The sequence below is a fragment of the Elaeis guineensis genome, chromosome 1 (assembly GCF_000442705.2).
Source record: "Elaeis guineensis isolate ETL-2024a chromosome 1, EG11, whole genome shotgun sequence".
NCBI classification, from domain to species: Eukaryota; Viridiplantae; Streptophyta; class Magnoliopsida; order Arecales; family Arecaceae; genus Elaeis; species Elaeis guineensis.
This window is the reverse complement of record NC_025993.2, coordinates 170822104-170849397: the sequence shown is the minus strand read 5'-3', so window position 1 is coordinate 170849397 and position 27294 is coordinate 170822104. Positions and strand designations below refer to the sequence as shown.

Sequence of the window (27294 nt, the reverse complement as noted above, 5' to 3'; positions counted from 1 at the left end):
ATCGATCAACCTCTGAAGTCTCTCCTATAATGGTTTCATACTTCAAGTCAGATTGTTAAATGGGCTATTAAATTGAGTGAGTTTGATATCCATTATCTCCCTCGATCTTCATTAAAAGCTCAAGTACTAGCTGATTTTATTATTGAATATTTTATTCCCAATGAGAAACTATCTTCGAAAGCATTGAAGACATCAATTCAGATTCTTTCTGAATATTACATATTGATGGAGCCTCTAATTCAAAAAGGAGTGGAGCTGGTTTGATTCTAGCAAGCCTAGAAATCGTTATCATTGAATGTGCTTTAAGATTCAATTTTGATATATCAAATAATAGAGCATAATATGAAGCATTAATTGTAGGACTTGAAATAGCTAAAGAACTCAATGTTAAAAGGCTTAAAGTCTTTACTGATTCTCAACTTATCATCGATCAAGTACGAGATCAGTTTGAAGTTAAAGATTCTATTTTATCTCAATATTTGCATAATATAAAAGAATTGTAAAAAAATTTCAAAGATCTAGAAGTCATATATTTACCCAGGTTGAAAAATATTCGAGCTGTTGTTCTATCTCATCTAGTCACATCGGATTTCTCTAAACTTAATTCAAATATTTTTATTGATATTTTTGAAAAGACTAGTATTGAGGCCTTAGTGTCCAAATTGGTCATGAGCCTAGTTGGATTGATTCATTAATAGAGTATCTTACTAATGGAATTCTGCCAACTAATTCAGTTGAAGCAAAAAAAATTAAAAGACAAACCCCATGGTATATTATTCTAAACAACCAATTATACAAGAGATCGTATTTCTCCCCGCTTCTCCATTGCCTGAGACCATCAGAAGCTAATTATGCTCTTGAAAATGTTCATGAAGAAATTTGTGATAATCACTTGGAGAGTAGATCTTTGGCTTACAAAATAATTAGACAATATTATTATTGGCCTACTATTCTAAAAGATTATGCTGATCTTGTCAATAAATGTGATCAATGTCAAAGGTATGTCAATATTTAACATCAGCCTACATTCGAGCTCATTTCTATTACAGCACTATAGCCATTTGCTGTTTGGAGAAAGAATATTCTAGGACCTTTCCCAATGGTCATGAGGCAAAAAAAATTCTCGACGTTCAGGCGACGAAAACTTCTAGGGGCTTGGTTGGGACTCTGGATATCCGAGAAAAAAATGTAGAATAAGAAACTAGAGCCAGGACTGAAGCTGCGGAGGAAAGAGTAGATTCAGAGTGTTAATCGGCTCAAATTGAGACTAGATCGACTAAGTCGCAGATGGATCGATCCAGTCCTAGCCTGGATGGACTATATCTCAAAAAAACAGAGGACAGGATTTCGAAAAGCAGTGGCACGATATGCAGGTTAGTCGATTCAGTGCCAGACTGAGTCGATTAAGTCTCAAATTAGTCGACTTAGTCTGAGAATGAGTCGACTCAGTGTCGCGAGCAAAGCAATACAGATTTTCTGTTTGGATCTAGAATTGAGTTTTGATCCTAAGGTCTTAAGGTCTGGTTTGATAGATCTTAAGGTCTGGTTTGATAGGTCTTAAGAGGGCTAACTCAAGGTTTGGACTGGGATCAAGTTCAAGGGACGAGAGCATATGAGACATAGGTGTACATAGACTCGATGAGTGCTTTCATGGATTGAGTTCAGCCAGGAGAGTTTTTGGTTGGACCTATTGGCTATGTATATAATATATACATAGGTTGTATTAGGGTTTCATATGATGAACGGTGGAATATAGATCTTCTCCCTCCATATCTCTTTTCTCTTTCTCTAGTGTTGCCAACCTAGATGTTGAAGAAACCTAAAGAAGGGGGGCACCTCCTTCAAGCCCTAGGAGGGAGGTGTCCCTCTCCAGCCCTAAGATGGAGGTGCCCCATCACATATTCAGGTAGTGGATTGGTGTTCACTACCTTCAGAGAGTTTGGATCTATCGTAGATCTCCTCAGGTACACGCAGAAGATCCAGAAATTCCTGACAGGTGCAGTCAGGATTTTTCTAATAGAAAATTCACTAGTTGACAACACTCCTTTAAAAACCAATACCCACCTTATCACTCAAAAGATAGGTAAAATATCTTTTCAAACACATGTTAATATTTCTACCGCCATTATCCTTTGGTGATATAGACTTGTGATTCTCAGCTCATCTTGCATGAATCTTTTTGTTGCATTGGAGATTAAATAGGATTGCAAATTAAAATCATTAAAACTGAAATATTGCTGTACATTATCGAGGGCTTAATGTTGCCTTGAGAAATTGCTTGAGAGAGAATACAGAAATGTTTGAAGGAAATTTGATGCATTAACGAGTCATTTAAAGAAGTTTACTTGTACGTATTAAAATTATCTGAGAGGAAGATTTGGAAGATAATAAAGAATGGAAAGGATCGAAGTTGGAGCACGAGCATAGAGGTTATTTATGAAAAGAGAAATTGACAGTTTTCACAAAAAAGGGGAGGGAAAAAAGCAATGGCTTCCGTGTTGAGGAGATCAATGAAGTTATAGAACCTTTCACAATGTGTTTAGTAAGAAAAGCAACATAACCATCAACATAATTAATTAAAAGATTTTTTGGAAAAAAAAGGAAGAGTTTCTCTAGGAAGTCGAGTGCTTTTGAATTTATTTGGAAATGAAAGCTGATGTCAGAGGTTTTGTGTGCTGGGAACTTTTACTAGTGTTTAGGATATTTGAAAAGGCTCTAGGTATTGGATACGTGCTGCTGTAGAGTAATTACATGAGCAATCTTAGAAAAAACTGCAAGTGAATTTCTCAACTGTAGCATACAATATTACGAAATCAGTGTTGCAAATATACTTTTAGAACAATTTTTTTGTTATTGATGCCATTATAAAAAATAATTTAATTTATTACTTACTAGGATCCACGTGACCGCGCGTTCCAAATGCTGATAATTGCCAGTGAACTGGGATTTCTTCAATGACGGCTAGTCCAAAGTCTCCTATTTTCGGAGTATAATTCTGAATGATAAAAAATACAACACAAAAAGAATTATTGGAAGCTACAATTTCAAATTTAAAAGATTTTAGGAGATAAAAGATTTTTAACCTCATCAATGAGAACGTTGGAGGTCTTAAAATCATATAATGTCATGCCTCCAGCATGTACCATGCGAAGTGCTTTCGCTACAGCATATGCTATCTGCACTCTTAAAAGCCAGTTAACGTCCGAATCTGCTACAAAACCAGCACACATCATTTATAAATTTGCTAAAATATCAACATAATTTGTTTCATGTATTCTTTAAATAAAGTTTATTCTCTATATAATTATCGTCTATCTCAAGTTAAGGTGGCATAAAACAGTAATAATTTGGAGATAGGTAGAAACATACCAATATATTCCCTTAGATTGCCCTTTTCCATAAATTCTGTCATGATAGCTTAGCTAAAGAGGGATATGCAGGACAATACCCAACTAAGTTGATTATATTTTTGTGCTGAAACTTATTCAATAATGTCAATTCTGTCTGGACAAAAGATAAAAGATTTATGTTAAGATCAATATAAAAGAATGTGTTGCTGAGTTTATAGTTTTTAATTTACCTTCCACATTTTGATATATATTTCTCCTTCTTTTAGACACTTGACAGCAATTGCCATTTCACTGTCAAGTGCTTTACCTTTGTATACTCTTCCGGATCCACCATGCCCTATTTGGTTCGTGAAACCGTCGGTGAGAATTTCAAGTTGTTCTTGTCCATAATGAATGACCGAAGGCCGTAAGGCTTGAAAATTCATATCTGAAAGATCAATCTGTCGATAAATGTTAGCATCATTAGTATATATATAAATCAGTTGAATAACTAACTAGCAGAAGTTCGTAAATTTGCCCAAACACATACTGTATCGTGCCATTGTATCCATTAATTTGGGACTTTGTCATGTATAAGCAAGAGACTTCTAGAATACGAGTTTTGTTCATAAGCGTATACTATCTTGTGGATCACAACCAATAGAATCATGATAGTGTACATAAAAGTCCTCTTTTTTTGGTGAACAAGAGGAGCAAGTGCTTCGAGGTCATATAACAGTTTGATAAAGCATAGAAGATAATTACATGAACTGTACATTCCATAATTAAGAGGAGATACAGTAAAACTAGCAAATAGGCCCCTCACAAGGAATTTGAGAGCATCCATCCAACAGTGACAATGTCCTGATAAAAGTGCTCCTGGAATACTTACAGTAACTGAACATATGTGTGCTGTTGGAAAACTAAAAAGACAGGCAGCTGAATCACAGTAAAGGAAACAGAATGCCATGGGCCATACGAATATCATAGCTCAGTCCTTGCAGTTTGAGTCCAGCATGCTCGAATTAGGTAGTTCAAATTCCCAGCAGTGAAATGAGAAGTAGGCAGACATAGTACCAATAGATTCATAAGACATGTCAATGGATTTAGAGCAACATGTTGAAGTAACATAGTTTCCCAGTTGAAGCAAAAGACAATTAGGCCCCAGGTGAAGCATAAAGTATATTGTAAATGTTGCTCTTTTTTCTGTTATTCTACATACCTAATTGCAAGCGTCTCTACAACTGCCACTCATGATTGCCAGCTATCGTGGGCAACTGGCAGGTCTCTTTCTTGTTGTTCTGTTTCAAGCTGAGTCAGTGGCAGCATGGGGAAGCAATTAAATGTGCTCTGCAGGATTTTCAAGCTAATCGACTATGGGTTGAAGGTGCTTTCACAAGTATTATTTAATTACACAATATGGATAATATGCAAGATTTTCAAACTAATCTACTGCTGCAGAATATACATGTAGGGATGCAGGTGATTTTTGCTTTTAAAGCTACACATATAAGAAGGCCAGGAAATAAAGCTGCGGACTGGCTAGCAGATCAACCTTCTGAAGAACGATTCAGAATCATTGATCACTATTCTTATTCTGTTCCAAATGTTTTGGCTAATATCTTGTATAATGATGTACATACTGTAATAGACTTCTAAACAGTGGTGCCTCCTTGTACTTAAAAAGGGGGAAAAAAAAAAAAGAAAAACGGAAGATGCGGGCAGGTGATGATTGGATTGGATCAAATACAGTAGAATCAACAAACAAAACTTGCATCAACCAGGACAAAATGGTTTGAAATGAAAACCTATGAAGGAATGTTTTATTTAATGATTTAAACATATAAGAAACTCGCTTGAAAGGGAGGAGGGGGGGCAGGGAGGTAAGAAACGAGCTTAGCATACTGAATCCAAGAAATGTTGATGCATGATGGTTCAGAATGGTTAGTATGGAATGTTTAGATAGGCCACTACGAGTTTAAGGTTTACTTTTGGGTAAATGCTAGGATCGGGTGCAGCTTATAAGTTCAAGTTTGGCATGGCTCATCATAGGGCAAAGACACAAAGGGTTTGGTAGTGTGGGTTGATCCTTTCTTTATCATTGTTTGTCACTTCATAGGACCTGGCATTTCTTTTGTGCCAACAGGTAGGGCCCTGAGTGGGACCACATGTATGAAATCACGGAACGCCTAAAACAGTTGGGTAAAAATTAATCTCAACTCTCTCCTAAAGTTTCAGGTTTTCAATCTGATTCCAATTAGGAATCAAATGTTTCGAAAGATTTGACTATTCTGTTTTTAATTTTAATTTATTTTGATTTTTTTTATTATAAATCAAGTAATAGAATAGAGATTGAATTTTAGATAGATTAGAACTATTCTCATACGATCTTGAAATTGAAATTAAAATAAAACTCCTCTCGATCAAATGATTGAAATGAGAATTATCAATTTTCATTTAGATTTTTAAATTGGAATGAGATTATTTTTCATCACATGGTTAGAATTGGGAGTTATCCATTCTTCAACTTTTTTCAATCAAACATTTTTTAAATTTTTATTTCAATTTTGGTTATGAATCAAATGCTTTGGAGGGTTTAATCATGATTCAATACATTTTGGTTTCTTTTTTGTTCTGATTTCAGTTGCAACCAAACACCCTCTTAAATCTATTATCAAGTTTGTACTAAAATAAATAAAAACTATCATTTAAAATACCTAAATAACCACAGAGATTTACATAACATACGCAAGGGCCCATTTAGACAAATCATCAACAAGATACACTCCGAGCGAATAATTTTTAAAAATCCACAGAGAAGCTGGACGTATGAAATAAATGCATCGATACAATATTGAGTGAATGCGGTAGAAAACCTCTAGATACAAAAACAAATCAACGTCCCTGGTGAAATAATAACAACAATATATCAAATGATTTAGCATTGTTTATGACATTTTGAAGGTATAATCTCTTGTATTTCACAGAAATCAATCATGCCACAGAATGTTACCACAAATGATGGTTTAAAAGGGAACTTGTCAATGATCAATGCAGTAGAAAACCCCTTAACCAAAAGCGAGATCCTGCTTAAGCATAGATGTTTGAATGACATAGTTTAAATCGAATCAGTGGCGACGATGTCGACCTGCGGGTTCTCCTCATCCCTCTCCTTTTGGATGAGTTCTCTCAAGCGTAGCCTTCGGTCCATGATGCGATCTGTGAGGAGATGGAAGGAGGGAATGGAGATGGAGAAGGTGATCGCCTTCCTCCTCCGCTTCTGGTGAGTCGATCCTGAGGAGATGGAAGGGTTTCGAAGGCGGAAGAACGGGAAGGGAGAAAGAGTGAGTGAGTGCTCATGGTTCTGGCGCGGGTTTTATTATTTTATACGAGGCTTAGGTCGGCGCAACGGGGGGGGCAAAATGGGAAAAATATTTTCATCCTGGGTTAAACGCAGTGTGGGCGGTTTTGGCGTTCGTTCGCGGCTTAACGTCAATAAGCTCCTCCCAACGGCAACGGTTGCATGGTGAACGTCTAATATAAACTATAAAGTGACGAGACTATTTACAAATTGTAGACTATTAAGTTATAGGACACCCTAGCATCGGTTCACTGGTAATCCCTCCCACCTCTAAACCAAAGGTCAAGGATTTCAACCTGAAGTGGTGGTGTCTCCAAGGATTTCAGCCTTTGAGCTTTTGGTTTCTTTCGCATTCCGCTCCTTTATCAAAAAGAAGAATAGTTTCTCTTAGTGTTTTTTTTTATTGCAACTTTTTTTCCTGCTACTTCACAGAAAGTTTTAGCTGGAGCATGAGGATGGAGCTAGCCCTTCGATTGGCGCGTGTGCTTACGTTTCTTCACTCTCAAAAGCAGCCTCTTACTCTTTTACCTCGAAGCCTCGCAGCACTTTGGTTGACGTGGTTCGTAACATTTGAACTTTTTGATCTGAGAATTTTATTAGGATTATTATAATTCCTATTTTGCCTTTTTAGTAGTTAAATCTATTAAAGCTAATTGTCATGTCGTCTCTGTTTTTGTTTGGTCGCAGGACTTCCATCCGTTAATATTTGGTTTCAGTCTGGCCTCTCGTGGAGTTTTGGTATGCTTGATGACGCAGTTGCCAAACCATCCTCAGTTGTTTTTAGGATCCAGAGGTCGTTTTGTCTGGTTTGTCATGTGTTTGCAGCTTTTCATGTAGATAGATACCGAGAAATTAGGAATCAGAGTTCCGGCAATTTATTTTGAATTTTTTCTATATTGCCAAGGTTATCTAAATATAGCTCCTTAGAAACTGATGAGCGATATAAACTAATTAATTAAGGAACTAGGTTAGCTCGACAATGTACATATCTTCTTTGAGAGGGCATATAAAAGTGATCTGGAAGTCACAAAATCAGGATCTCTATGATTCCACTTAATAAAAATATAATTGGATTACATGTAAAATAATAGGCAATAATGATGAAAATGGAACAAAATGAATTTTATGAAAACTAACATTATCTCGCAAGTTGGGCCGGTTTACCTACATACCCCAAACACAATTTGGGCGAACTTGGGCGTATTCGTTTCTTGTTGGGGGTTAAAATAATATAATTCAAACATCTCATATTTATAGTGCTTGGATTTTGTATTTAGTTATTTTGCCATATTGAGATCACTTAAACCATACTAAGCGTTAGCATGATAGAGTGAGATATTAGATTTGTATCTTTTGATTTTTCTGTCACATTGTTACATTTTAAATAATTAACTAGATAATTATGCGAACTGTGATGGCCTGATCCACAGTAATGACCCATCACCAAATTAACCCAAGTCTCCACCCAACTAAAATAAATAAATAAATAAATTTTCCAGGCACATGCCTTGCATGTGCTTTAGCCGGAAGAGGACTCCCATCAGGAGCCCTCTTCCTCAATGACATCTAGTGGGAGTTAGGGTTTTTGAGAAAACCAAGGGCTAGGAAATATTAGTCTCTATATCTATTTAAGAGATCCCAAACCATCTTTCAAGCCACCACCGACCATCACTTGTTTTGTCGTCAATACTGCAAAATTGTTAGATTTACTGTCGATATTTTCTCTAATTCGCCGTCATCGAGATCTGACCATAGTTAAGAAAACTACCGCCATCCTTGTTTGTCTTTACCTTCCATCTAGCTATTGTTGTTGGCCGAGAGCACCTAGTGAGATCACTGAATTAAGAACGGCAAGCCCTCTCTCCCATTATGCCCTTGTTTTCCCTCCTCTTCTTTTTTCCTGCCATCTTTACTACGGGCATCCCTCAGTATAAACCTTGGCCTCTCCTCTATATCAACCCCTAGACAGAGTTGGAGCCTCAGCTACTAGCGAGTGGGTCGGGACTTGAACATGATCAAGCAAAGGTTGTTCGATCATATTTTGGTTGGCTTCTGTCTCTTTCTACTAGTTGCTACTGCTGGCTATGTCTCATCACCTATCATCAGATATCTAGCTGGGCTATTACACTCTGTTGGACCACTGATCACCATCCTTTCTTCCATAGTTTCCTTAAAAAGAAGAAGAAGAAAAAAATTAAGAGATAGAAGACCAATTCTCCTTCTCTCTTTGGTGTCTCTCTCTACTTCCTCTTTTCTCTTTCTAAGTAGAACCATGGACCCCAATGAAGGGTGTCGACCTCCTTCATGGACTATTGGTCGATCCTTCGAAATCAAAGTCCTAAATCGGCCTAGTGGTCATATCGCATGTTAGCCTCCAACCCTGGTCCATTCCAGGCAATGCTGGATCCTATACAGAGTCTCATCTTTTTGTCCTATGAACCCAAATTGACCCTACAAAGAGATCCTAAACTGTCCTGCTGCTCCGGCAACTTCTCAGACCTATCACCCCATTCTTTATTGAATAATATTAAAATCCACTATTTCTAGTTCCTATTGAGCAATTTTGATCTTAATTGAGTTTATGCTTTATGATTTATCGATTGAGTCACTGAGACCAGACCTGCCGAAGCAGTCAAACATCGTCACTTGGCCCATTATTTATTTTTATTATTATTTAATTTTCTCAAATCCATCAAATAGAAATTAATTATATTTTTAATATTTAAATAGATTTTGCAAATTCGCCTAGTTTAAAGGTCTAAGGTGAAAGAGATAAGTGGACCTTATACTCTTTATCAATTTTCAAACCATCATATGCTTTCTCAATAATGATATCATATTTTCTAAAATAAAAGATCAGTAAATGTACTATGAAAATTTTACTTTATTATGAAAAGTGGTCTATTTATGAAATACAAATTTTATAATACCATTTAGTACTTTTTTTATCTATTTATATATATATTTTAAAAAAATATATAAATATTTCAAAGACTCTCAGATAGCTATGTATGATTTCTAAAATTATTTAAGATCGACATTCAGTGCTAACATTCATATAAACATAGGTCTTGCTAGTAGATATGAAATTGGCATATGAAATATGAAACTCTGTCAATTATAAATATGTGCCCTACTATGGGTATAAAGTGACTATACTATGAATATCTATGAGTAATGTTTTAAACTATAATATGATTAAATGATAATATTATTTATGGCTTTATTTATATAATATACTTAGAATCATGTTTCTAAAATATTGATGATTTATGTATGCATGACGGATTATGACTTGTTTTATCAAAATGTACTGTCAAGTATTTTATTTGTAATAAAAATTATTGTTTATAAATGATGCATTATTTATATCAAAATGCACGTCCGATCCGAAAAGATAATATAAGTTTTACTTGCTGAATTGTATAGCTCACATCGCTTTATTTTTCTTCTCTTATCGGATGAATAAGGTCATTAGAAATGAAGGATGATTTTAGCTTGAAGTTCATACTCACAAGCTTGGCGATTTTATAGTATAGGATTTTAGTTTATTAATTGCTTACGACTTTGTAGTTGTAATTTTATGAATTTTGAGGATTATAGATTTTGATATTTAAATTTGAATTTAGTCATTCTAAATCAATATTTATTTGATTATTTAATATATGATAGATTTGAATCTTTTATTTTATTTAGGATTATGATTGTTAGCGCCATGTTATCATGGATAATACACCGCGGCAGCATGGCCTTATTATGTCATGGATTTTGGGATGTAATATGAATTGCTGGTATGACATGAAAATTATAAAATATTAGCTTAGTTTGCCCTGATTTTTAAGAGAGAATATTTGATGTTTTTGGCAATTAATCCATTGTATAGAATTGATCTAGAGTGTCATAGTGTAATATTTTCAAGTATATACATAGCTGACTCAGAGAAGGTGGGCTCTGACATGGAAACAGTCTCCTGGTATGTGGGATAAAGCCGTATCTGAACTAGACCCCATGACAGCAGCAGCCTTGTGCACTGAGATGCTTTTTTTTTTACACTGACTTTGCTAATATATATATGTATATACGTGTGTGTGTTGGGGGGTGGGGAACGTATCTGCTTCTCTTCCAAGCACTGATGGATGCTGATTTGACTGAAGCTTGGAAATTCAATATTCAAAATCCTAAAATACAATTATCCTCTGTTCTTCCTTCACTCTCTCTCTCATGCTCCTATTTTGTCCCTGCCGTCCGGTCAGTGAATGGGTATATGAATCTAGTAGATGAGGTTTTTATGGATAATACATAAAGATGGCAAGATTATGATTTCATGTATGTTCATATTCCCAAATTATCTACAAATCACTTCTTTTTGCTGGTCAGTGCCTCCATTGTCCCCAGAATGCCCAGCTCGATGTAACCTGAAATTGTGGTGGGGCTAAATGTTCTGCCATGCTGGTTGGGTCAAATTCTTTACTTTTGGTGGCTTCGCAAGGAGGTTTAGAGGCTAGCAGTTTGAGAAATTGGTGAGCATATCCTGGCATGCAGAATTTATACTTTGGCTTATTAACATGCCCAAGATCTATGTGCTATTCTCTTTCTATAGTACAATTCAGATCTAAGCAATTACATGCCAGCAAGATCTTAGATTGTATAAATCATTGCGATGTTGTCGGTCCTATAAGTTAAGTTTCATTGTTTTGTAGATGCATCATTATTATTGCTTACCACTTTTCAGGCAACATTTTGCCCCTTCATAAGTTGGAAGCCTTGATCAATTAATTATTTTTAAGTGGTCAGGCGGTTCCTCTCTTCCATCTTTGCTTTCTTTTCATTGTCTCTTAGCATCCTCGCTTCCACCTTAATTTGTTATGTTTCTTGAGATACTTTCTTTATTTTCCTTGAATTTTCCTCCTACTGGAGGATGGTTACATAATCTTACTTCTGCAGGCCATTGGATTGTTCTTCCCTTTAACGGATGATAGGAGTACATCTATTGCAATAATTTAAGGCTACAAGTCTAAAGAGCATGCCAGTGAAAACATATATACAATGGGGTGTTCAAGGGGATTTTTAGGTCTCTTTTTTGTCCGATGGATTATTGTTGTTTCAATGTCCGTCAGAGAAAATTAGAGACCGAATTTTAGAAAAAGGACCATGGTCTCCAGCTGGCCAGTTTCTTGCTTTGGAGCCCTGGAGACCAAAATTTCGGCCTGGACAGTATCGTCTGCCAGACCTCTCGTTGGAATTGTGGGAATCAAAAAAATTTTTAAAAATTGCATCTTATGCCGGTGTTCCATTGTTTTTGGATGAATGGATCTTGAACTCCTTGTATAAGGGGTATGCTAGAGTTTGTGTTTTGATGGATTCTCGGAAGCCAGTTTGTCCTGGAGCTAGAATTCAGGTTCAGGATAACATTATCTAGTAGCAGTTTATCTATGACGAACTACCTGATATTTGTTATAAGTGTGGTAAATTTGGGGTCTTAAGGGATACTTGTGATTGCTCTACCAAAAGGGCTGAAGAATGTCTTCTTTTTGGTCCTTAGAGTAGAGCATCTAGAGTATCACTAGTCCCCTCACTTAATCCACAGGTTTCCCTGAGTGCTCAAAAATCCTCCCCTGCTGGTGGATGACCCAATAATGAATGGTTGCAACCAAAAAAGCCTCTAAAGCAGTCTATGGTGCTAGGTCAAAATAGTCCATCTATTGGTCAATCTACTTCTAAATTCAGGATTTTAGTTGGGGATACATCGGAGGCTGTTCAAGAACCTCAAAATATGGATATAGTTCAATCAATGATATTCTTTGCTACACAACCTGCAATTGGAAAGGAGGTAGGTAAATGGAAATGTTTACCTACGGAGCTTAAGGATCGATCAAATTCAACCTTCTCACCATAGGCTAAGTTGATTCTGCAAGATCCACAAGAAGATGTCAACAATGATCACTCACTATCAAATCTTTCTTCCGTCGCTAAAGGTAAGGTATCAGTGCTTAAGGTATGGAATCCTGTTAATATTTTGTCTTCCAAATCACCAAATTTTCATACTGACCTAGGGGAATCATCAAATAAGTCTCATACTCAATCCATCATACACCTTCTTTATCCAATGAACAATCAAATCAAACTCATGATGATGTGTGTCAGAAGCTTCAAAATACTTTACAAGGTAATCTCCTTCCTCATAATTTGATTACTGTGCCTATAACTTAAGGGGATGTGAGTTCAATTGACAAAGATGTTGGGTCTGATGATCGGACTGAGGATCACCCCCCCAATATATCATCATGAAAATGCTTGTTTGGAATTATCAGGGTGCGTCTAAGCCCCCTTTTATGAATTATACAAAATCTCTGTTAAGACAATATAATATAGATATGCTTTGTTTCTTAGAAACTCATCTTGGTCTGAATGCTTGGGATTTGTATATGATTCCTATGATTGGATTATCAGGTAGCATAATTATAGTTTGGAGAAAGGTTCTTGGTAGAATTAATTTTTATCATATAAATCGTCAAATTGCGTTTGGTGTTCTTTCTTTACAAAATGGTCCTTTGTGGATGTTGGGTATTGTGTATGCCAGCACTTCTATTTTTCAATGTAGGTTTCTCTAATCGCAGATTTAGGATGTATTATCTCTCTGATTTTCTTTTCTTTTTATCGATGATTTTAACTGTATCTTGAATACGTCTGATAAAAAAGGAGGTAAACCCTTCACCATTAATCATGATGTTAGGGAATTTCATGCTTTTTTTCGGTCAATGGCTCTAATTGATCTGGATTTCTCAAGACCCTCTTATACCTGATACAATAATCGATTAGGTGCTGCTCGAGTTTGGAAATGGATTGATCATGGGTTTGCTAATGATTTGTGGGTTAACATGTATCCTGAATCTTCGATTACTCGCTTTGCTTTTGACCACTATCCTCTTCTTCTTTCTATTCTTGACAAAATTAATAGAGATCCTCGATTGTTCCGATTTAAAAAATTTTGGTTAACTTATCCTAATGTTCTTGATTTGATTCGAAAGAATTGGGTTGGTTATAATATGCTTAATCCTTTGGATAGACTTTCCTTTCTTCTTAAAAAGAATATTATATATGTCATAAGCAAGTGAAAATTTACTTTAGGTAACTTGAACACTCGGGCTAGATAGTTATATGATCAGATCTATGACATACAACTTTTAGAATTTCAGAATGGCATTTTATCTATGAATGATCATGTTTTATTACTATCCTTGCTTCAAAAATATAACATGACCCTTCATCGCATTGAAATTATGTGGCGTCAGAAATCTCGTGTCCAATGGCTTAAAGAGGGTGATGCTAATATGAAGTTCTTTCATTCTTCTACTATGTTGCAAAGAAGATCTAATCGAATTAATACCCTCTCTTTGCCGCAAGATGGTACTATTGATGATCCTTCTGTCATTCAACATCTTCTGCTTGATAGATGGACAGCAGATGTGGCGATTTTCGATCTCCTTTATTCAATGATAATACCGACTCTATCTTCCAATCAGATTGATTCACTTATTCACTTTGTTGTGGAGGAGGAAATTGAGCATGCTGTCATATCCTTGCATTCAAATAAAGTGCCTGGGCCGGATGGGTTTTCAGGATTTTTTTTCTAAAAATTTTGGCCAATTATTCAGCATGATGTTTCGTCGGCAGTTAAATTCTTTTTTCTTCATACTGATCTTCCTACCTCTTGGACGAACACAGTTATTACTTTAATACCAAAAAAAGCTAATCCTTAGAATCCAAGTGATTATCGTCCTATCAACTTTTGTAACACAGTTTATAAAATCATTGCAAAAATTTTGGTTCACAGAATTAAATCTATTTTACCTCATTTAATCTCACGGGAAAAAGATGCTTTTATTGCTGGTCATCATATAATAGATAATATTTTGCTGACACAAGAAATTATGCATTCTCTTCACTGTGCTCCTCCTTTTAGAGGTTTGATGTTATTAAAATTGGATATGGAGAAAACGTATGATCAGATTCATTGGTCCTTTTTGTTCAATATACTTAGACAACTTGATTTTCCTGATCAATTCATTTCTTAGATTCGTGGATGCATCTCAAATCCTCATTTTAAGTTGCTTTTGAATGGTACACCTTCTCCTTCTTTTATTGCAACTAGAGGACTACATCACGGGTGCCCTCTTTGTCTCATCTTTTCATTTTATGTTCTCAAGTTTTTTCTAATTTTTTGCATACTGCTGTGCAAGTGCAGTTGCTTTAAGATTATAAAATCCATAATGGGCCTCATATCTCTCATATTTTCTATGCAGATAATTATCTTTTTTTTGGCTCGTGCAACCAAGCAAAATGCTATTTGTATTGCTGCCAATATTGTTGATCTGGATGCTTATGTTACTTACTCTGATCAATCTATTAAGTTTACTAAATCTCATATTACTTTCTCTCCAAGTATAGACCACATTATTCAACACAGTATATTGATTTGCTTCATATTCCGAAGAAAAGGAGGGTTTGGCATTATCTGGGGGCCCCATTATCAAGTAAGTCCCTTAAAGCCCCTGATGTTTAATTTCTGCTAGATAAAGTTGCTAAAAAAATTACTACTTGGAAATGGCGAACACTATCCCTTGCTAGTCGTATGACCTTACTTCAGTCAGTTTTGTGTACAATTCCCATTTATGCTTACTCTACTATTCATGTCCCTATGTCTATACTTCACAAAATTGATAAAGGATTCAGATCTTTTCTTTGGGGACACGCATCATAACGCCGTGCTTTTCATCCTATTGCATGGAGTCAGGTTTGTACTCCAAAATCAAAGGGGGGATTGGGATTTCAGGTATCTACTCAGTGGCGCCTTCAATGCATTTGTAAGCTTGCTGTCCAGTTGGTTTTACATCCTATCATATTATGGGCGCAATTAGTGCATGTTAAATATAAATTTATGGGATCTTGGATTGATTATATTTGTCCTAGGAATTTCTCTGCAACATGACAAAAAATTACTCTGATGATTCTCTTCTGAAGTATCAATTTTAATGGGTGATTGGTTCAGGTGCTGCAATTAATGCCTATAAGGGCCCTTGGATAACAACAATTCCTATTATGGTCTGGCCTACTTATATTAATATGGACAATTCAGATTTGGATTTAAATGTTTCTGATCTTATAGGAACTGATAGGAATTGAGATATTCAAACTCTTGCTCTTCTTTTCTCGTCTGATCTCCTTAATCTTATTTGTACAATTCCATTATCACAGGGAGAGTGGACTGACCAGTTGGTATGGGGCTCCTCTAAGCTACTACACATTTCTTTAAGTGATATGAAGAGACCATCCTTTACTAATAATGATCTAAATTTGCAGGTTAATTCAGCATGGATTGGGTCTTGGCGGGTGTCTTTGTGCATCAAAACATTTTGATATGGACAATTCAGATTTGGATTTAAATGTTTCTGATCTTATAGGAACTGATAGGAATTGGGATATTCAAACTCTTGCTCTTCTTTTCTCGTCTGATCTCCTTAATCTTATTTGTACAATTCCATTATCACAGGGAGAGTGGACTGACCAGTTGGTATGGGGCTCCTCTAAGCTACTACACATTTCTTTAAGTGATATGAAGAGACTATCCTTTACTAATAATGATCTAAATTTGCAGGTTAATTCAGCATGGATTTGGTCTTGGCGGGTGTCTTTGCGCATCAAAACATTTTGTTGGAGATTGACATGGTACCGCTTGCCTTGTAAAGTCCTTCTCAGCAGGTGCAATATAATTCCTCTGAATCAAAGATATTATGATGTATGCAGCAATCAGGTGGAGGATTGTGAACATCCTATTTTTCGGTGTTGTCATGCACCATTGTTTTGGCAGCAATTGAGTTGTATGTACCGGTTGAATCTCTGTTTTAATTCATTGTCGGTTTTCATAAAGTATCTCTCTAATACCTTGATAGCGATGGAACAGAGATCAATCCTGGCATATGCAGCTTGATTGCTTTGGTGGGCTCACAATGAACGAATCTTTAATGACAACCAAATGATGATTGCATAGTTAATGCACAAACTGATAATTTTTGTAAAAGAATATGGATACAATCATTTTCAACATCCTCAAAACTTGTGCCAATACTGGGATAGCCAATTGTGAAGGACTTGTTCCACCAATCTCATCTTGTCTAGGCTACCTCCTCCTGTTGGGGTTTTGAAAATTAATTTTGATGCGTCAGTTGTTCAACATAAGGCAGCTGTAGGTTACGTCATTCAGAATCATGAGGCTTTTGTTTTGCGAGCAGGAGGTAAGTTGCTTCCCCATCTATTTGTTCCTTTTGCTGAATTAACAACCACCTAGCTTGCAATTAGGGCTGCTGTTCAAGAACTTCGAGCTATCCGAATTTTGGTGGAGGGAGACTCTGCTACTGTAGTGTCTTGGCTAAAGAATCCATCTCTCTATTTGGTGAATCATATTCTTTGTGTTCAAGATCTGCAGCGGTGGTTTGCAAGTGTGGATGGTTATGAAATTTCACATATTTTTAGGGAAGCAAATCAGGTGGCAGATTTTATGGCAAATAGGGCTCTATAAGGGGATTTTATGTGGTTATATGATGAAATTATAGATCAGAATGCTATATATCTCTTACAAGCTGATGCTTATGGAATTTTCTATTATTGATAAATATTGTCGTTCTGCCCACCATTGGCGTATAACTTTCCTTTTCTTGCATTTTAATCATCCTTACGAAATAACTGTTGGTTTTGTTTTGCAAGATGGGTCAGCTTGCCGGTCTTATTTTGCATCTATAATGGTTATGCTGTTGTATATCGGCCACACTGGGGTTATAATACTTAAGGGTATTCATGAGGCAGCGAGAACGTTGGGATCGTATGGGATTGCTTCATTTCAGGATAAGTCATTATTATATGGTAATCAACAACTGATGGAGCACTTCAAAATGATAACGGTTCTCCAATATCAGATGAATAATGTTATACTTGTGTCAGTTTTTATGGTTATGACTGTTGGTATGAATTTCAGTCAAAAAATAGTAGTGAAGAGGGAAAACAAAAATCAGAGAGGGAAAAAAGGATTTTTGAAACCGAGTGGAAAAAATAGAATGTTGTACATAGACGGAAAAAATAGAAGTGCAAAAAAAAAAAAAAGAGAGAGAGTGGAAAAAAAGGAAAATAATGGAAGAAAAGGAAGAAAAAGAAAGGTTAAATGGAAAAATAAAAGATGAGTCTTGCCTTTGATTGCTTATATATACAGGCCGCAATTTACGTTTCCACACAAATTATACTTCATGCTATCAAAAGTTTGTTGCTGCAAGTTCTTCAAATTCATGTGCTGATGTCTCATTTTTTTCGAAGTTTGATGCTTGCACCTTCTGGTATTTCAATCAGGGTATACTTCATACTTTATATTTTAATCACAAGGCAAACCGGCATACTTATACTCCTACAGTCATCTATCAAGGCATACTCAATATATCAGATGTGTGGTACTTACTACGGTATCAAGTCAGCAGTATCATTCTTACTGTTACTGAGTTTTGTTCAACAGATGATTACATCACAAGGAGTGTACAGTGCCATGTACTCTGTCAAGTTTCTTCTTCTTTACTGCTTCACTAGCTCTTCTGATGTTCCATATTGTACATCATTACAAAGACAACAAGGAGAAAGGAAAAAACACTGCTGGAAGTAAAAAAAAAAAAAAAAAAAAAAAAAAAGAAAAAAGAGAGTGGAAAAAAGAAAAAAAGGAAACAAAAGAACAAAAGAAAAGCATACAAATAGGTATTTTTTCAAAAACTTTTGTTGGACGTTGTTGCAGGTTTAATGGCCATTGGTCCAATGGGTTGTATCTTCCATATCTGTATCATGTGTTCTGCTTTCTACAGACTGTTTTATGTTTGTCGTTATATATATCTGGGGATGGCCAAGTGCAGGTCACTTCACAACTTTATTTCAGATGAAGAGAGGATCTCTTGCTCACATTTATCTGGGGATAGCTTCCTTTTCCTCTGTTGTTGCTGTCTCTGCTTTATGTTCCGTATACTTCCAATTTCGGTATTATTTGCAGCATTTCATCACATCAAGGACCTTTCGGGTTATAACTCTCCTTACAGGTTTTACTTTTCCAGTTTAACTCCTTTGGCAACTGTAACATTTTGGGTTTTCACAACTTCTTTTGTATCAGACTCTGATTCTCCTGTATATCCTTCATGTAAAGCATCCTTGTTCACTAATGTCTGTTTGTTTTTACTCTGCTCTGGGGCAATGGATATAGACAGTTTTTGTGTTTATATGTTAGCCTGGGTCCTGGCAATCTTGTATACTTTTTATGAATGAATAAAGGTTATCCTTTCTTACCAAAAAGAAAGCATATATAAGAAGGATCGAGCATTGTTTTTTCATGTTCGCTATTTTGGTTAATGCAGAAACATGGTTATAGATCTGAATTAAAGCTATTAGCAGTTATCTTTCTGGTTGTTTGTGTGAGATCAACATGAATTTCATGGGAGATGTCATGGGTTCAACTCTCTCTCAGTTGCACAGTCAACTTCTAATATAAATAAAGTAATGGAACTATTCACAAATAATAAACTATCAAGTTATAAAGCACCCTAACTTCAGTTCAGCGGTATTCCCTCTCACCTCCAAACCTAAAGTCAAGGATTTCAGTCTGAAAGTGGTGTTTTCATGGCTGACCTGCCTAGCTAGCTTCTACTAGTAGGGCGATAGTGGGGCCTCCCCATTCTAAGAACCGATAAAAAAAGAGGGGGGGTGTGGGGGTGTGGTGGGGAAGGAGATAACTACGTACTCTTCACTACATTCTTGAATACGTATGTTTTGCTGACAAAGATACTGGTTGTAAAGCTGAATGCCTTGCGTACCTATGAAAGTTGGATTTTTGAATAAAGAACGTACACATTCTTACCCAAAAAAAAAAACATACACATATGGGATTCATTGCGGCCCTCTCATGCAGTCAGGTCATAGATTTTTATTTTTATTTTTTTCCCAGCTTCTCAAATATATCGTCCTTCAAAAGCATTCTCAGAAATGGATCTTTTGATGTTCTAATAAATTCGGGTGGCCGATGGCAGGTGATACCGTCGGCCCCTGGTGTGAGGTCTCTAGTTTTGGTGCCCTGCTTCTAGCCATGATCACCAAGAGCCAAGAGCCATGACGCTGTTGTTGACAACGTACGTTATAGCTCCAAGTGTAGAATTCTTTTTGGAGAGATTTTATTTGATCAATTTTATGAATTCCGTGATCCAAAAGAATTTCTACAAAGATGGCGAGTATCGCACCGGTGATAGTGTTGCTGTTACAATACTGGTTGAGTTGTGTGAGGACAAGAAAAATTTGTGACCTGTGGTGTTCTCATCATGTGCACCTGGAATGTCTGAGGCTGTCAGCGTCTTGGAACACTTGCGCGTGGTGAAAAAGCTTGGCTTACACTGCAATTCTCTTGCATGATGACTTCTATATCCATAGCCTGTTATTTGACTTGTTGATTACTTAATGGGATGCTGCTGCTGCTGATGATAATTTGTGCTCATCAAATAAGTATTTGTAGATATCTTTTGGTTGATGTCTGCCAAACTAGCCATATCCGGGTGCTACTCTATTGATATCTAGATTGTAAATCGCTGTTATGGTCTTTTGTTGGTATTGATATCATGGAGTCAGGAATATGAGCATTTCTTTCCATCTCTGTTCTCACTGTTTCCATGGCCTATTGTTAGGTGATTCTATGCTTACAAATATTAGGATTTGATGCTTCGAGATTTGATCCATATGGAGCTCACAGCGAGGTATATGACGAAAAACAGAGTCCAACGAGACCAAAATCATCTCAAACGGAGTTCGGACGGAGAAGATATAAGCAATTGAAGCTGGCACAAAATCCAGAGTAGTGACGGCACGGCCGCGCATGGCAAGGCGTGGCACAGGTGCAGCTGCGCATGGCCCGGACGTGCAGGGTGCAGCCCAGGCCCAGGCACTAGAACATGCAGGCCGGCCCAGGCCCAGGAGCGCGAGTGCACGGGCCGCCCCAGACCTAGGTGCGCGGCGCGGGCACGGCCCAGGCCCACGTGCCCATGCAGGAGCCTGGATCCCGATCCATCATGGATTGAGCGGTCCATGAACCAGTCTATGGACCTAGGGGGTATTTTCCTTCGGTTTCTCGCAGTCCACCATGGACTGCATGGCATTTTCCACATATTTCTTGGGGTCCACGGTATTGTTTTGTGGATCGATCGCGATCTGACGGTCTTGGGCACTCCCGATCATGATCCGACGGTCCATGGACTTTTTTTGAGCTTGATTAGGAGTCCTAATTCTATTTTAATTGATGTTTAAGCCTTTAAAAGCCCTGTTAATGCAACAGAATGGGTTGTGTGGCCTAATGATCTTATGGACAGTGCAGCACTATTTTTTCTTTAGCGAAAACCGAGAGCCCATGGAGAGAGAGAGCACATGACGCTAAGAAGAGGAGCAGAGAGGCTCCTAGACAATGAACAGCGGTTGCTTCAGAGATTCAGGGGGGTCTTCCTATAGAGAGAGCTTTTGTGAGGAAGAACTTCTTGGAATGGAGAAATTGGGTGTACTAGGGTTGAGGGTGAGATCTCCTCTTGTAATATTTCTTTTCACATAGTGAAGTTTGCATGTCCTGTGGAGGTGAGCTCTTTTTTGGCTGATGCATATAATTGATTATTTTCTGTTTTATTTCTTCTTTCTTTCTACTGCATCGCGCGGTATCGAAAAGGTCATGAGAGATGGTGTCCTGACCAAACATCCATCAATAAGTGGTATCAGAGTGAGATGGTACAAAGATACAGATTACAGTAGTGGTGAGCAACACTGAAGATGGAGAAGATAGGAATAATCAAGATATATAGAGATCAAGAAGTTTGATGGAAAGAGCAATTTCTCTTTATGGCAAGTAAGGATGAAAGACGTACTCATCCAATAAGAGTTGATTGATATTCTCTTATGCGAAGAGAAGCTGACCATCATGGAGATGCAGGATTGGAGGTGGCTCCAGATTGGTGAGACTTCCTCGATGGTGCTGTGGTCGAAGCTCAAAGAGGTACATGACGATGTCTCTCACCAATACTCTTTTTCTCTGAAGGTAGTTCTACCAACTGCAGATGACCGAGGAATAGAGCATGTAAAAACATCTAAGCTACTTTTAGAAGATCCTCACCAATCTCTTCAGCGTTGGCGAGAATGTTAAGGAGAAGATCAAGGCGTTGGTATTGCTAGCATCGCTTCTCTCTTTGTATGAGTTCTTGGTGACTGCTCTTCTAGTGGAGAAGAGCACCATCAAGATGGACGAGGTCACCGCAGTGATACTCCAGAATGAGGTTCTCAGGAGAGAGATCTAGCTTCCAGCTTCGGTGGTGGTAGCGCAGCTCTGATGGTTAATAGAGGAGCAAGAGGTAGTAGATGGAGTGACAGGAGATCGTAACAAAGGCGGTCCAAGTCTAGGAGAGATTTGCGCAAGACCAGATGTTACCGATGTAATGAGTTGGGGCATCTAGTCAGAGATTGCTCTCAACTCAAAGATCGAATGATGGCTGCTGTAGCGACGGCCAGCAGCGATTCAGAGGAAGATGTCCTGGAGATATCTGACGAGATATCTACTTCTTTCCAACAATAGATTTTAGATTTTGCATGAACCTATCATGTATGTTATAAAAAGGAGAGGTTTGACTCCTTGAAGAATAGTGAGGGTACTGTTTATCTGTCAGATGGATTATATTGTGCGATCAGAAGCATCAGAATGGTCAACTAGAGGATTTATGATGGTGCAATGAGGAGATTAGGGGAGGTCCGATACATACACAATTTCAGACGGAGTCTTATCTCACTGAGCAGACTGGATTCGAGAAGCTACAGGATGATAGCTGGTGGAGAAATCCTAAAGGTGCTATGCAGCGATAGGATTGTTTTGGAGGAGACAAAGGGGAGGAGAGGATATTATTACCTGATGGAGAGCTCAGTGCGAGGTGGAGCTTCAAGAGACAGGTGGAGCCCAGAGCGAGATGGAGCTCCAGGTAGAGGTGGATCGGCACGAGACAGAAAACTCGGGAGGATAAGAAACGACGTCGCAAGATGAGATTCTTATTGCCACAAGATGATGTCCCAAGTAGATCTCAGATCAGGAGGAGCACAGCATACAACAGAGATGGGATCGAGCAATCTGGTTCAACTCTCATGTTTACCTATCCATTATCAGCAGACGATTATCTCAGGACATAGGGGCGAGGAGATCTAGAAGCTCTCAGAGTTATGAAACTGAATATCGAGTCAAGATGGAGACTATTAAGATTTGATATCTCGAGATTCGATCTATATTGAGCTTACAACAAGGTCCGTAATGAAAAATAGAGTCCAACGAGATCAAGATCATCTCAAATGGAGCTCGAATGGAGGAGATATGATCGATTGAAGCAGGCATGAAACTTGGAGCGGTGAGGACCGCCGGTGGCCAGCGACGGACTGGCGAAGCGGCGGCAGCACGGCCATGTGCGAGGAGCGTGGCCCAGGCGCAGCTGTATGCGGCTCGAGCGCGCAGGGCGCGGCCCAGGCCCAGGCCCAAGTGCCAGCGCGTGCATGCCAGCCCAGGCCTAGGCACGCGGCGCAGGCGCGACCCATGCCCATGCGCCCGCGTGGGAGCCCGAATCTCGATCCACCGTGGGACGGACGGTCCATGAACTGGCCTATGGATCGAAAGGGCATTTCCTCTCGATTTCTCACGATCCACCGTGGACCGCACAGTATTTTTCATGCGTTTCTCACGATCCACGATACTATTTCATGGACTGGTCGCTATCCGACGGTCTTGGGCTCTCTCGATCATGATCCGACGGTCCATGGGCTTTGTTTTAGCTTGATTAAAAATTCTAATCCTATTCTAATTGATGTTTCAGCCTTTAAAAGGCTTGTTAATGCAACAGAATGGGTTGTGTGGCCGGTGGTCTTGTGGATAGTGCGACACTATTTTTTCTTCAGCGAAAATCGAGAGCTCATGGGGAGAGAGAGCATGCGACGCTGAGAAGAGAAAGAGCAGAAAGGTTCTTGGACAGCAAACAGCGGTCGCTTCAGGGGTTCAGGGAGATCTTCCTAGAGAGAGAGCTTTTGTGAGGAAGAATTTCTTGTGACGAAAAAATTGGGTGTACGAGAGTTGAGGGTGAGATCTCCTTTTGTAATATTTTTTTTTACATAATGAAGTTTGCATGCCCCGTAGAGGCGAGCTCTTTTTTGATTAATCCACGTAATTGATTGTTTTCTGTTTTATTTCTTCTTTCTTCCTGCTGCATTGCACGGTATCGAAAAGATCTTGAGAGGTGATGTCCTGGCCAAACATCCACCAATAACAAAGGCTTGTTGACAAGGTATTGGTCATCTCCTGGATTGACCATCACCTTGGTTTACTTCTCTCAAGATTGTTTGATCCGTTGTTTCTTGGCCGGAGCTACTCAAAATTTACCTTGTTTTTTTCCCACACAATAAAAAGTGATCGAAGTTGTTTTGTAATCCTCCTCCCTCCAACCATCTTTCTCTCCGTGCACGCCTCTTCATGCTTGTGATCGCGCTACTGCCTTTTAGTCTGAAAACATCTGCATATCTTTTTTCTTTTTTTTTTTTTTTGGCATTACCAACTGTAGCACGGCTTACAACCAAAGATTTGTCGATTGATAATTTGTTGCTCAAATGCATATTTGGGTAGAGATCTTCGCCTGAATGAAGTCTTCTAATTCGTTTGACTTCATTTTCCACGTGTTACCAAATGGCACAGTTTTGAAATTAAAATAGTGCCGATCCAACTTTTCTTGTTGAAATATCTGGACGTTGAAAAGTCTCTCTTTTGGTGGACTGCATTGCTTAATGATTTTGAAAAAAAACACTCCACTTAAGATATAGTGACATTTAATTCTAGATCACTACTTACGTGTAAGGGAACGGCATTGGGTATGGTTTGGTCGAATCCTTTGGCAGTTCCCACTTCTTTTTTTTCATATATATATATATATATATATATATATATATATATATATATATATATATATATATATATATATATATATATATATATATATAAGATATTGATCACTCGAGTAGGCCTATTTAGAAGTTAGAACCAATCATTGAGATAGGGGTTTATAAAGCCACCTACCGCTCGACCGGGGTCATTACGTAAACCAACTTATAATTGTTCTCTGTGACCATGAGAACCTAAACGAGGCCTAACAAATCCCTCACTCCCCAAACTGTTCTTGAATGGATGGTTCGTTTGCAGGAACCTGCAGGGCTCGCACTGTTGCCTATAAATATGAGGTCCCCAATGTCCAGTCTCTTCCCCTAGACCCTCGTAGAATGATTCTGAAATTTTTTCTTGATGAAGTTGTGCAGGGACTTTCTGGCATGTCGCAATCAATGACCATTTGACAATAGCTATGTTGAAAAAGCACTGAAAAACCTTCTATTTCCCTTTTTTTTTTGGTAAGAACTTCCTATTTTCTTTCTTATACGTTTCTGTGAAGTGTTCTATCATATGCCAAGGATGCAAAAATCAGAAGTCTGAAATTCTCTCAAGTTTGCATGTGAAATTTATAAGATATTTGGCCTTCAATTACTACCAGTACCGAACAAGCTCATTTAGGCCTTTTACCTCATCATGTTGTTTCGTCTATATTGTTTTGATGTATAAATTCGAATATACTAAAAGTTTTTCTTTCGTGTCTCATTCTTTCTTTTCTTTATGTAGTTCCAATTCCATGAATCAGCAAGTTGAAATTTTACCGTACACGGGGTTCTATCTCGACATTCTTTGATAAGTTTGATTCCCATTGCTGTTGTCATCTATCTAATGAAGAAGAAATCAAATTTTGGTAAATTTGAGACAGTCACAATTAACCAACAAAATCTTTGATTGGTATCCCGCTATTGATAATAGTATACTGAGCTTATGAATCTTGGTCATTTACGTTAGCCAACCGATGACTCTGTTTATTGTCATTATTTCATGCATACAACCTTGTGCACGGCGGCTATCTTTCATGGTATAAGATCATCAAAATATGACACCTTACTTGAGACATTATGCATATTGTTATTCTTATGTTATTACAGTGGCTGCATGTTATACACAAACCATGTCCATCTGGATTTATTTTTCCATTGATGTGACTGGTAAGTTCTTGACCTTTCAGATATCAAGACTTTTACTCTTCCTTCTTAGTACAGGGAATGAGTTCTTGACCTTTCAGATATCAAGACTTTTACTCTTCCTTCTTAGTACAGGGAAAAAGTTTTATGGCATGATCTGTTATTATGTTGATCTCTTGTTGTGTAATATCTTCGTAGGCTACTTCTATGGCATTCCTGATTTCCATTCTCCAATGTTACCAATTTTGTTTCTATCAAACATTGATCAAATGGCCAGATTGATTGGAATAGATGGTTAGGATCATCAGGTTAAGTCAGACTTATTTTAGTCTATATGATTAGAGTTTTTTGTGATGGCAATGCACATGTCGGAAAACCAGTAAAACCAGTTCCCATTACAACACTGATGCACAAAGTACAATATTCAGAGAAGACAAGATTGATCTATCATGAGCTGCATCAATGCATGTCTTAATTCTTTTAGGAAATTGATACTCCTGCTGATTCATTGATTAGAGGAGAATCATATTTGTGATAATCTTACGCAACCTACGCATCAGACAAACACTTGCCAACTTTAATCCAACAAAACATGTACATTAACCCAGCCTATATTGATTGTGTTTTCTCATGTGTAATAGGTGGCGAAGGCTTGGTCATCCCTTATTCACTGCTCCTACTTAGTTTCCAGTCACTTTCTAACCTAGTTGGTGGGCACCAGCAACAAAGTGTGTACCCCTCCATACACATATCTGGAATACCTTTTCTGTCATACAATTTGCAGCTGCTATGCTTGCTGCTCTGAGGACAACGTCATTAATTTCATATTATTGTCCTTGGCAAATTTAACAGTGGAAGAATCTTTTTCTGGAACATTGCACGAGACTTTGCCATGTCCGGTATGGAATTTGCTTGGATGGTGACTTATGGATCTCGTTCACAGATTCATGCTCCCAGAACTTCTTTTACCTGCAAATTGATACCTCAGGCTGCATCTAACCAAGCAGACTGCATGTCTAAATATTCTTCTCGAGTTACATGCAGCCTGCTTAGCTTCATAGAAGCTTTGAGAGAAGTGACCAGTGAATTGCCCTTACCTAATTGATTAGCTTCTGTCACCTCATTGATTTGCATGTGCAACTTCTAATTCTCAAGAGTAAAAATATGCTGTTTTTTTTTTCCCCTTTTTCAGGTAAAAGAAGTACAGTGAGCTTGAAATGGATTGCTGAATCTGGAAAGGACCATGATAACAAATTAACACCATTGTCCTCAGAGCAGCAGCTACCTTGTATAACAGATCACATAAATGTTACAAGTTTGTCTAGATATTCCACTCGAGTTATTATCCAGTCTACCTTCAATGAACCTGCAAGAGAACAACAGAAAGCCATAACAGCTATACATCATCAAACAGAAAGCTGTAACAGC

At 37.8% G+C, this 27294-nt stretch overlaps 1 protein-coding gene across 1 annotated transcript; it reads right to left on the bottom strand.

Moving 5' to 3' along the window:
• Nucleotides 1-2715: 2715 nt before the first annotated feature.
• On the bottom strand, nucleotides 2716-4299 carry LOC140857181 (putative serine/threonine-protein kinase). The gene is made up of 4 exons (XM_073255739.1): nucleotides 4095-4299; nucleotides 3084-3208; nucleotides 2903-2995; nucleotides 2716-2790 (listed from the first exon to the last, which is right to left on the bottom strand). Exons 1-4 carry the CDS (start codon nucleotides 4297-4299, stop codon nucleotides 2716-2718), a joined length of 498 nt encoding a protein of 165 aa, XP_073111840.1.
• Between the last annotated feature and the right edge of the window lie 22995 nt (nucleotides 4300-27294).